This window comes from Mesoplodon bidens (assembly GCF_964165515.1).
Source record: "Mesoplodon bidens genome assembly, chromosome: 19".
In the NCBI taxonomy this organism is placed as follows: Eukaryota; Metazoa; Chordata; class Mammalia; order Artiodactyla; family Ziphiidae; genus Mesoplodon; species Mesoplodon bidens.
Window position 1 is genome coordinate 18,463,950 of NC_138179.1, and position 12,544 is coordinate 18,476,493.

Genomic DNA, 12,544 nt, shown 5'->3' on the forward strand with positions numbered 1-12,544 from the left:
CATTCAAGATCATGTCATTCTACCCTCACATTTTTTTATTGCACCTATACCACTAACTACTTACTTTAAAGTTTTCTTTCACCTTAAATTCAATTTTTTTTTTTTTTTTTTTTTTTTTTTTTTGCGGTACGTGGGCCTCTCACTGTTGTGGCCTCTCCCGTTGCGGAGCACAGGCTCCGGACGCGCAGACTCAGCGGCCATGCGTCACGGGCCTAACCGCTCCGCAGCATGTGGGATCTTCCCAGACCAGGGCTCGAACCCGTGTCCCCTGCATCGGCAGGCAGACTCTCAACCACTGTGCCACCAGGGAAGCCCTAAATTCAATTTTTAAAGGATATTTTATATCATTACTCTTACTGGGAAATTAGTATCACTTGCATGAAATGAAGGTAATTCTAAAAAGAAATACTGTATAAAAACAAAATTAAGTTATTGAAATCTAGCTAGACTCTGTTTCCTATTGAAGGCTTAGAACCTGAGGTCGGTTCTTTCTTCTTATAAAGCAGGCATTAAGGAGATGTTAAAGAATCACCTATTGGAGACTTCCTCCTTAAAGGGATTGCACAGACTGGAGTGTCTTTGTGTCATCTTCAGCTGTTCACTGCCATCTGTGGGTGTGTGCAGAGCCTTCAGCTGTTTGCAGAGCCTGCCACTGTGGGTAGAACCTTTTGATCAGGCAGGGCCACTCAGTGTTTTAAGCCTGTCACGATTGCAGAGCTTGCTACTATTTTCAGCTTTGCTTTCTATTTTTTAAAAAATGATTAAAGTTTTAATTTTTTGATATTTGTAAATTTACATGCTGTTGTATTAATAAGAAATAATACAGAGAGATCTTGTGTACCCTTCATGCAGTTTCCCCCAAAGGTAATGTCTTATAAAATGATAGTACAGTAGATGGTGATAAAATCCACAGATCTTATTCAGATTTCCCCAGTTTTACACATACTCATTTGTGGCATGTCTGTGAATTATATTCCATTGTATGGATATATCACATTTTGTTTATCCATTTGTTAGTCGTCGTATATAATTTTATCACACATGTAGGTTCCACAGTCAAGATACGGAAGAGTTCCACCAACACTAGGATCCTGGTGTGGCTCATGCTTTTATAACCATGCTAACCTCCCTCCTGCCTCCACACTCCCTTTCCCAGCTCCAGTCCCTAACCCCTGGCAACTGCTGATCTGTTCTCCAATTTCTAGAACTTTGTCATTTCAAAAATGTTGTATAAAAGGAATCATACAATATATAACCTTTGGGGATTGGCTTTTCTCCACCCAGCAAGATTCATCCAAGTTTCTGAGTGTATCAACGGTTCGTTCCTTTTCATTGCTGAGTAGTGTTCCATGGTATACCTAGATGTACCACAGTCTGTGTAACCATTCACCTATTGAGGGATAGACATCTGGATTGTCTCCAGTTTGGGGCTATTATGGATAAAGCCACTGTGAACGTTTATATATGGTTTTATGTGAGCAGAAGTTTTCATTTCTCTGGGATAAATATTTAGGAGTGCCATTGCCTGGTTATATGGTGATTATATGTTTAGTTTTGTAAGAAACTGCCAAGCTGTTTTCTAGCGTGGTTGCTCCATTTTGCATTCCTACCAGCAATGTGTGAGTGATCCATTTTCTCTACATCCTTGCCACCATTTGGTGTGGTTACTATTTTTCATTTTAGCTATTCTGATAGATGTGTAGTGAGATCTCATTATGGTTTTAACTTGCATTTCTCTAACAGCTAATGACATTGAACATCTTTTCTAATTGAACATCCTACTTGCCATTTGTATATCCTCTTGAGTGAAATGACGGTTCATGTCTTTTGACCATTTTCTAATTGGATTTTTTTTACTGTTGAGTTTAAACTTTTTAAATAACAGCTTTATTGAGGTATAACTGACATACCATACAATTCACAATTGCATGTGATTTATATCTCAGTAAAGTGTACCATTTAGTGGTTTGTGCTATGTTCATAGAATTGTGCAACTATCACCACTAACTTCAGAAAATTTTCACCACCCCTAAAAGAAACTCCATTCCCATTAGCAGTCACTCCCATCATCATCATACTCTGTAGCTCCTGTCAGCCACAAATCTATTTCTGTCTCTATGGATTTGCCTGTTCTGGACATTTCATATAAATGGAATCATAATATGTGGCCTTCAATGTCTAGTTCTTTTACTTAGCATAATGTTTTCAAGGTTCATTCATGTTGTGCAATGAATCAGAACTTTATTCTTTTTTATGGATGAATTATATTCCATTGTATGGATATATCACATTTTGTTTATCCATTTGTTAGTTAATGGACATTTTGATTGTTTCTACTTTGGGGCTATTATGAATAATGCTGTTACTAATATTCGTGTACAAGTTTTTTTGTATGGACTTTTGTTTTCATTTCTCATTTCTTAGGAGTGGAATTGCTGGATCATATGGTAACTCTATGCTTAGTTTTTTTTTTTGTTTGTTTGTTTTGTGGTATGTGGGCCTCTCACTGTTGTGACCTCTCCTGTTGTGTAGCACAGGCTCTGGACGCGCAGGGTCAGCGGCCATGGCTCACGGGCCCAGCCACTCCACCGCATGTGGGATCTTCCCAGACCGGGGCACGAACCCGTGTCCCCCTGCATCGGCAGGCAGACTCTCAACCACTGCGCCACCAGGGAAGCCCTATGCTTAGTTTTTTGAGGAACTGCCAGGTTATTTTCCAAAGAGATGGCACCATTTTACATTCCCACCAGCAACATAAGCGGGTTTTGATTTTTCCACATCCTCACTGACACGTCTTATTGTCTTTCTTTTTGATTATAGTGTGAGTGGTATCTCATTGTGGTTTTTTTTTTTTTTTGTCTGTTTGTTTGTTTTTGGCTGTACCTCATGACACACGATATCTTAGTTCCCCAACCAGGGATCAAACCTGTGCCCCCTGCATTGGAAGCGTGGAGTCCTAACCACTGGACCGCCAAGGAAGTCCCTCATTGTGGTTTTGATTGCTATTGCGTTTTCAGAGTTCTTTATGTATTTTAGATACGAGTCCTTTGTCAGAAGTCCAACTCTTAATTTTTCATTTTTGGATTGGTTTTCGGTATCAAGTCTAAGAATTCTTTGCTTCAGCTTTGCCTTTTTTTTTTTTTTAAACTGAGCAGCAGCTTTTGTTCAAATAGAAAGTCCTCATTAACCAGCCCCCAAAATCCAGCTCTGTTGAGTGAGCCTCTATTAGTCCTTCCTCCCATGGATGACAGAGCCACTGGATGGCAGATGAGGGGGATGGGGAAAGGAAGAAAGGGACCAGGTATCTGGACAATCACATTCCTTCTCTTGGCGGCAACGAGAAGGCTTATTTTTCTGAACTCCTTCCCCTGATTCTGTTTCTCTTTCAGACCCTGGAGGAGGAGCTGTTTGGGAACAGTGAGGAGAGCCCAGCTTTCAAGGAGTTCTTAGATCTGCTGGGAGACACCGTCACGCTGCAGGACTTCAAAGGGTGGGTTTTAGCCAAGTGATGGCTCTGCCCCTATTTATGAGGCCCTAGAGGAAGGGTGAGGGCCGACTGCAGAGTTTCAGGGGGTGGCATGTGAGAGTTAACAACACGTACAAGGAACATGGGATTATTTTTCAGCAAATGATCAACATTCATTGATTGCATCTCGAAGGAATCGGTGGTACAGGGGATAATCCTGAATGGCAGATGGTCGGAAAGGCATTGACTTTTGCCCTCAGGATGCATGATGAAATCGTTCCACCTGAGATTTGCCTTCCTAATTACAGTTGGCTCAGACTGAGAGTAAAATGAATCCACCTTCCCTTCCAGGTGAGCAGGTCAATCACCTGCTAGGCATTCCGGAAAGAGGGCCCTATGTAGTTTTGGGGGAAATGACCCATTTTAGATAAGACACAAAAAGAATGGTTAATTAAGTTGGTGCAAATACCGTAATCCCTCTGGCAGGAATCTATGCAACAGTGTATGATTCTCTAAGCGGACAGAAAGAATATTGGGGCTATTTCTTGGAAAGCTCTGGCCTTTGATGTTATTTGGCAAAGGCAACACTTGGGGAGGGCCTTCGAACCTGGCCAGCCTGTTCTCTGCTTTGTGGCTGGCACATGGCTGAGCCCTCAGAATTTCCCACCTCAGCAGCCGCATTACCAGGATGTCCTGACATATGTGAATGCACTAGCTCTGTGTCTGGCATGGAGTAGGTGCTTGATAATCACTTATTTCCACTGCTCCCTTCTCTCCTCCTCTTCCTCCCCCTTCAAGGTCATCACTGCTGTCTGGAGCCAGTCACACATGGGTCAAAATCCCATCCCTGCCACTAATTAGCTCTATGACTTTGAACAAGTGACTTAGCCTCTGCAAGCCTCAGTTTCCTTGTCTATAAAAAGGAAGATAAAGATAGTACTGACCCCACAAGCTTGCTGGAGAATTGAAACAGATTATGCACATGAAGCACTTAGGCCAGTGCCACGCAGAGTAAGCACTGGTCGTCATTGTTATTCTTATTATACCACCTTCCATTGGCTCTGAGATGCCATCCTTATAAGATATATCCTGATTTCAGAGAGGTTAAAATGGGAAAAAATGTTCCATCTTGCAACTGATGAAATAAAGTATATTAAAACCAGGAAGGACTCCAGAGGTCATGTAATCCTATCCCTTTATTTTCAAGAGAAAGGAAACTGAGGCCTGGAGAGATTAAGTGATATGCCCAAGGTCATGTGCTGACTTAGTGGCAGAAGCTGGTCTAGAACCTGAATGGACCTAACTCCTGGCCACATGTGTTTTCTGCCCTATGGGGCTGAGCACACTTCTGGCTTGTATTATAGTGCTTGGGGTTGGGGGGACGTGATGTTCAGGATCTGTTTTATTTCATTTTCTTAAAGGAACATGTATCCCACTCCCCTTGCTGAAGATGAGCCACGGCTAGCAGCCATGTTTCTATAAGGGAAGTAGGGGCAGCTCTAAGAAGCCCACCCAGTTCCTTAGTATTTTTTTTTTTTCCTGCCTGCAAGGAGGTAGCCAGGGAAGGGACCTCCTTGGATACCTCCCAGCTGGGTGCTGCTGTGGTGGGGTCTCCATATCCGGGACTGGCTGGGTAGAAGTCAAGCATCTGTCCCCTCTTCTCGCTGACTCCGGATACTCCTGTGGGGCTCACCACCATCCAAAAGGATGGACGGCGGCCCTGGCTCTGGGCTGAGGACCTGGACACAGCCTTGCAGAGAGCAAAGGCTTATGCCCAGCCTTAGGGGCCACTAGCAGCTGGGACGGCATTTGTCTGGGGTTGTGGATGGACGGACGACCTCTCTTCCCATGGAGTGGAGGGGACACAGCCAAGGCTTGGAATGGAGGTCCTGCCTTCGTCTTTGAAATAGTAATTTATGGTTAGAAGCTAGGGCTCATCTGCTCAGAAGATTATCTGCTTTCCAAACATCATAGTCTCTGCCCTCAACTCTTCCACATCTTCTCTCATTCTCCTGCCCCCATGTCCTTAGGGAAGGTTGTACCAAGTTGCCCACTTCCCTTCTCTCTCTTTCTCTCTCTTCCCCTGGCACTTTCCCGTTCCCCTGACAGTTTCCGAGGAGGCCTGGATGTGACCCATGGACAGACGGGGGTGGAATCAGTGTACACGATATTCCGGGACAGGGAGATCATGTTTCACGTCTCCACAAAGCTGCCGTTTACCGAGGGAGACACCCAGCAGGTAACCGGGTTCCGGATGGCTTCGGGAGCCTGGGGCGTGTGAGGTGAAAGCCTGCGTCTGGTCTCCCTGGAGAACCGAGGCCGCCTTCCCCATTTTCATAATCAAGAAGCCCGTCTGTTCAACTTTGTTCCTTTTATCAAAACCTGAACTACTGTGTTATTCCACCAAGGCCGCAGGTCAGCAGCCCGTGTGGGGGGCAGGACAGGGCTCCTGGTTATCCCACTGTGACTGATGGGGAAACAGTGGTTAAAAGATTGTCTCCCAGGTGATCAGGGGCAGAGCTGTGAGCAGAGCCCAGGTGCCCTGATCGTGTAGGCTGGTGATAAAAAAAGAGTACATGACGGGATCTGCAGGTGGTGGCTTGAAGCCAGCTCTGCCACTGAGGGGTATGTGACTCTGGGCAAGCTGGTAATCTTGTGTCCTCATTTGCCTCATCTGTAAAATGGGGATAACACCACGTACATTAGAGGGTTGTGGTGGGACTCACATAAGGTTCTGATTGTAGGGTTCAGTACGATGCCTGGCTTGTGGCAGGCTTCCTACCTCATGACTGTTCACTGTCCAGGCCACTCTTCCTGGCCCAGAGACGTCAAGCTGGTTATTGCATGTGACATCCCCACAACCCTGTCCAGCTTGTCTAGTCATACAGCCTTACCTCTTAGGACACCTGCCATGGGCAGGAATCCAGCCTTTTCCTTGACTGGAGAACCCTGAATGAGACCTCTGCTTCCAGTGTATTCCTCCTTTCCCTCTCATTTGCTGCTTCTGACAGCTGCATGTCCCTGGGGAGGACCTGGCTTTTTTTCCTCATTGAGCCCTGAAACCAGCAGCTGGTCCCTGGCTGTGGTCCCATTTGCCCCGTCCCACTCTTTGTACCATTTCAGTCTCCAGGAAGATAAGGAAGGAAGTAGGCCTTTCACCAAACTCGGACCCATTTGTTTCTGAGCAGGGAACCCAGGAGGGAGCACAGATGTAATATTGTAAACATAGAGCCTGGCTTCTTAGGAAAAAAGGAAATTGGCAAAGGAGACTGCAGTTTGGCTCTAAAATAACTACTGAATGTTCCAGAAGCAAATAGGAGCAGGATTCCTTTTATACCCAAAGTAGGTTTTCTCTCAGTGTTTTACCTTCAGCTCTTCCCTCACGGCCTCCCTCACCCACTGCCCCAGCCTAAGACTGAGGGCTCTTCTCTGCCTGGCTTGTTCTCAGTGTCACCTGTTAAGTGGGAAGTGCACAGAGCTTAGCTCTCAGCAAGGACTGCATACATGTTAATTTCTCTTCCTAAGAAATGGGATGATGTGTGTGCTATAAGTGAGACAATTTGTAAAAGTGCCCAGCACAGGGCTTAGTATACAGCAGGTGCTCAGTAAGTGAGAAACTCAGTGGGAAACAGAACTTGTGTGCAGTAGGTGTTTAATAAAGGAACAAAGTGTAAGTAAGCACCTAGCCTGGATTTGGTATACAAGAGGGCCTTAACATTTGAAATCTTGCATGGGAACAGCCCAGTATGGTTCCTGGCACACAGTAGGTGCTTGGGGATTGAGATCACCTGTGACAGCACCTGGCAGAGCTTGGGGTGCTGAATCGGGGTTTTATTTCTCTCTCCCCCATGACCTCCACCAAGCCAGGTTGCCCGTATTTCTCTGAGCATGGTTCTTCTCCCTTCTGGTGTAGGATGATCTGCCCCCTCCTTCCTGCTCATCCACATTTCCAAGTGCTCCCTTCTCTCCCAGTCTCCTCTTCTAGGAAGCCCTCTCAGATTGCTACCAGGCCTCTGATTTTGCCCTCTTCTCTGCCCCCATAGTGTCAGGCACTTTGTGGGTAGCGGCTGATTTAGCATTTGCTGGCTGGTGGCTTTGTTAGTGTTCTCAGGTGGCTCCACCTGTGTTTGTGTCTCTCCCAGATCAATTACAAGCTCTCCCAGGGCAAAACCCGGCCTCACTTTTTTTTTTTTTTTTTTGCGGTACGCGGGCCTCTTACTGTTGTGGTCTCTCCCGTTGCGGAGCACGGGCTCCGGACGTGCAGGCTCCGTGGCCATGGCTTATGGGCCCAGCCGCTCCGCGGCATGTGGGATCATCCTGGACTGGGGCACGAATCCGCGTCCCCTGCATTGGCAGGCGGACTCTCAACCACTGCGCCACCAGCGAAGCCCCCGGCCTCACTTTTTAACTAGTCTCCGCGAGTCCTGAGTCAGGGCTACCTCTACGTGCTGTAGAGCTCAGTAAGAAGCTTGCCAGCCTCTTCCTGACAACGTAGGCATTTTCCTCATTTTTTTCCTTTTTAGTGGCTTCTAGAGATTGAAAGAAAAAGCTCCTTGGAGAGAGAGGTCTCAGCGTTCCGGGGTTTATGTACAATGACAGAATAATGAGGAATTTCCTATATAGACCTATTCTGTTTTCAGGATGTTCCTAACTGGCTTATAACAATGGAACACTTTTTGATTAGCTCCAGAGAAAGAGACACATTGGGAATGACATTGTGGCCATCATCTTCCAAGAAGAAAACACACCGTTTGTCCCAGATATGATTGCCTCCAACTTCTTACATGCCTACATTGTTGTGCAGGCTGAGAACGCGGGCACGGAGACCCCATCCTACAAGGTAAGGAGAAAGTCCCGTCGGAGGAGGTGGTGGGCCCAGGCACCTCACCACACTTCATGGACTCAGCGACATCGGGCAACACCATGTCTCAGTGGCCCCTCAGACCATCCTCCAAAACGTGATAGATTTCCCACGAGTTCTCGGGTTTCTGGGGTTTGCGAGCTAGATTCTTGGAGAGCACCTTCTGAGGTCACCTCATCCATCTTGCTGCCTTCAGGTTCACAGCCTCTAACTCAAGGCTTGAGAAGCACCCCGCGTCCCTACGTGGAATCTGGTAATGCCATTTGCTAGAGGGAGGCAGCGCCAGAGGAGAGCAGAAAAGAGAAAGTGGAGAGACTGTCAGGAAAAGGGAGAGGAGGAAGGCGGTAACAAACCAAGGGAAGGAAGGAAAGGGAGAGATGTTCATGGTGAGAAGGGTGGAGGGCAGGGTAGACCCTGGCCACTGGGTGGGCCCCTCTGGTTTAGCCATTCTGGGCAAATGATCTTAATGTGAAGACTCCCAGGGAGGTGAGGTTGTGAGCATCTGGGTCTAAACCTCCTGACCCATTCGTGGGCTTTCACACTGGCTCAGAACCTTCACGGATGTGGACGAGCCTCAGCTGCCCTCACCCTGTCCCCCTCCTGATGGCTGTGTCGCTCACCCTCTCCTTTGCTTCTCCATGAGGAACGAGTCCAACCTCCTGGGTAACAGTTTCTCTGTATCACAGTGGTGTTGGGGGGCCTGGGACCCAAGGGAGATAGACTGAGGCAGGGTTTTTAAAGTGGGTGTTAGATAGGTTTTGCTATGTATTCCTTGTAGATAAGTGCAAAATGTGGCGTTCCCATGCTTCTTTGTGTTTTCTGGGGAGAGAAGCCATAGCTCAAATTCTCAGAGAACTCCCTGTTCCCCACGGCGTTAGGGGAGGGAGAGGAGCCTGGAAGAGGACACCATAGGCCTGAAATGTTTCCTATATAATAACTTAGGCCAGTGCTGGTCCCTGGGGTTCATGAGGCCATACCACTTCATAGCCATCTTTCCAGAATATCAATTTTGCTTGAATATTTTGGGAAAGAAAAATGATGTTTATATCATTGTTCTATCAGCCCAAACCCAGGTGTGTGAAGTGCGAAATTCACATCAGCTTTAAAGCCAAATAGGAGGCTTCTAAAACAAAACAAAAAAAACCCCTCTGTCTTGCTGAGGAGCTGATTCCTTTATATGCCCACGTTCATCCTCCTCTGTCACGGAGCAGTCTTAGCTGAAAAGATGGAGAAGCCATGGTTTGGGTGTTTCCTTCAAGGCTTTCACCAACGGGGACATTCATTTCAAACAACCGGTTGATTAATTTGTTGGTGGAAGCGAGTGTCCTCATTCAGTGCCTGCTGTGTGGGCACTTGGAAGTGACATAAAGAACCAGCTTCAGGGAAGGGATAGAAGAGGCTGTGAGGCAGTTCAGCCACTGGGTCACTCAGACAGCCACCTGGTTCTTTTAACAGCCAGCGGTGGCAGAGGCGGATCCTCAGAGTAAAGCTGTGTGATAGGAGGGCTCCCAAGACCTGCCGGGCAGTCATGTGTGTACGTGTGGCTCATCTGCTGGGCCTCTGCCGGCAGAATGAGGCCTCTCGTGGACGTCTAGCATTTGCTTTTAGTTCCTGATAGGAAATGGAGTTCAGCTAACTGCCTCTCCACTTTCCAAGAGCTTTTGTAGAGTAGGAAAATACGAAAGAGAAAAATCAGAGATCCAAGAAAGCAGCACCCCACCTCCAGCGTTGATGCCAGAAGTCTTTACCAAGTCTCCCTAGCCACCATTTCTGGTCCGGGGAGAAGCACTGTCCTCAGAGAGGTGGTGAGAAGCAGAGCTCACAGGGAGAGCGGGGCTGTCCCTATGATGTGGGACCTTGGGCTCCGCCTGCCAGGCAAACATCGAAGCTGGGGGGCAAGACCTGTGAGTGGGGCTGGGTCGGGGGGCAGAGGGCAGGGAGGGAGGTCAGCCTTTCAAGGTGCTCCCCAAAGCTCTGTCCATCCACGGCCCCAGCAGCACCCCAGTGATGGGCAGGCTGAGGAGGACATGGTTAGATCCCTCAGGGGGGTCCAGGTGACACGGGACCTTAGCTGACCCCTGCGGGCTTAGGGGCTATGGCAGAGGAGGGTGAGATTTCCTTGGGGGCTGGGCAGTGCCCCAGGGGGCCCCCACTGGGGAGGACAAACAACAGGGAAGAGGAGGAAGGGGTGAAGGACAGGGGTGGGAACGTGCAGGAAAGTGTCCCAGACTGAGAGGCTCCGGAATCTGGGGTTCCGGTCCTGGCCCTGCCTCTGACTGCTGTGTGACCTTGGGCCAGTTCCTTCCCTCTCTGGGCTTCTGTTGCCTTCTGTGTGAAATGAGGAAATTGGAGTAGGCAATCTCTGAGCTCTTTCCAGTTCTGACATGCTGAGGAGGGGAAGGAGCGGGGAGTTGACAAAGCAGGGTGTGTGTGTGTGGATTAGAAAGTGGTTTGGGGGAACTCTAGTATTTCAGGTGTACCTTATTAGGTGCAGGTCGGCAGGGAAAATAAAAAAAAACATTGAGTGGCAGTGGTTACCTCTTATTTGATCTGCGTTGGACACTGTGCTAGGCCCTTAAGAGCAGTCTTCTTGAATTCTCCCAAGCCTCTGGCCAGGCAGGCCTCCATTGGCCCTGTTTACAGGGGAGCAAATTGAGGCTGAGAGCTTAAGTTTCTTTTTTTTTCTTTGCGGTACGCGGGCCTCTCCCTGCTGTGGCCTCTCCCGTTGCGGAGCACAGGCTCCGGGCGCGCAGGCTCAGCGGCCATGGCTCACGGGCCCAGCCACTCCGCGGCATGTGGGGTCTTCCCGGACCGGGGCGCGAACCCGTGTCCCCTGCATCGGCAGGCGGACTCCCAACCACTGCGCCACCAGGGAAGCCCAGAGCTTAAGTTTCTTAAGGCCTGAGGCCACGGAGCCCAGCAGCAGTGGAGCCAGGTCCCGTCCAGGTCTGACTGGGGTCTTCATCACAGGGCTGTCAGAACAGGTGGGAACTTGGACCCACGATCTGGTGTGTGCATGGAACATCGCATCGAATTATGTTTCAGATGTGAATTTCATCCCCATCCTGCTAGCTTGGAAGGAAATTACAGCTGAGCCATCGCTAGCACTCTCTCCCCACCCTGTCTGAGCTCATCCTACCCCGACTCCTCAAGTTCTGCAAAGGTGTCAGGAATCTTACGGGAAGCAGACCCCGGAGGCGGGTTCCTGTCCATGTGCCCTCTTTCCCTCACTACTGGTCTGCTGCTTGAGCAACCTCGTGGTTCTCTAAGGCTTCCAGGCCATGCTTGGACAGACACGGGGATCTTATGAAGTCTGGAGTCCTCAGAGGCTCCCCGCCTCCCTGGTGTATTCTTATTACTTACACACCCCTGTCTCCTTCCGCTTTCCAGTTCTGGAAGAGTCTCTTCCCCAGAGTCACCTGCTGCTTCTGTCTTTCTAAGCCCTGCCCCCACCCCTGCTGGGAGGCCTTGGCTGGATTTAGAAAACAGGAAGGTGAGGTTGTGTTCAAGCAGCTTCTGCTTTCAGCTGGGCAACCCAACCGTCCCCAAGAGGAGGGAATAACAAAGGCCCAGGTGTTTCGATGGAAAGGGGTCAGGAGAGGGAGCGCGTGGGGATAGGGAGTCGCCATCAGAGGAAGGATCCTGTCTCCCGCCTGTTTGACCCGGCTGCTGCAGTGGGCTCGTGGGCGCGTCTGGCTGGGATACTCGGGTGGATTTAGGAGCTTATCTGCAGCTCCTTACCCAGTTGGCACAGACTACTCCAATGCGAGCCTGAGAAGGAGGGGGCATCGGGGTGGGAAGAGGGGAGAGCCGGGCCTGGCCTCTGGCCTCATCCTCACCAGCAGCCCGTCAGTGGCCTTCCCCCTCCCTCTCCCCCAATTTTGGCTCCACGGGTGGAATTCTTGACTTGTGCCACGGGTGCATGGTGGGTGGTGGAGGGGGAACTGTTTGGCAGCTGGAACCAGCCAGAAATCACGTCAGCCAAGCACATACCATTTCCTGACTCTGGGCACTGCCGTGTGGGCCATGAGGACAGTCTTGCCCTTGGGGAGAGAAAGTCATATTGACCAGCCCTCTCCCGCTCCCTTCCCCTGCAGACCCTGGCCGGCCTTTCCTTGGCCTGGCTCCGAGCTGCCTGCTCACCCGGTCTGGCAGACTCTGCATCTGCCCTACTTCACAGGCTGGGGAGGCTGGCGGCATGCCAGGGCTGGGCTCGC

The 12,544-nt window shown here is 49.2% G+C and overlaps 1 protein-coding gene across 1 annotated transcript in view; it reads left to right on the forward strand.

Annotated features, from left to right (window-relative positions):
- Positions 1-12,544, forward strand: part of RAP1GAP2 (RAP1 GTPase activating protein 2) — a 186,987-nt gene that overhangs the window by 147,222 nt on the left and 27,221 nt on the right. The window contains exons 12-14 of the mRNA XM_081220432.1: positions 3,390-3,490; positions 5,576-5,705; positions 8,151-8,306. Of these exons, the coding sequence (XP_081076558.1) occupies positions 3,390-3,490; positions 5,576-5,705; positions 8,151-8,306 (387 nt within the window). The remainder of the gene's footprint in view (positions 1-3,389; positions 3,491-5,575; positions 5,706-8,150; positions 8,307-12,544) is intronic.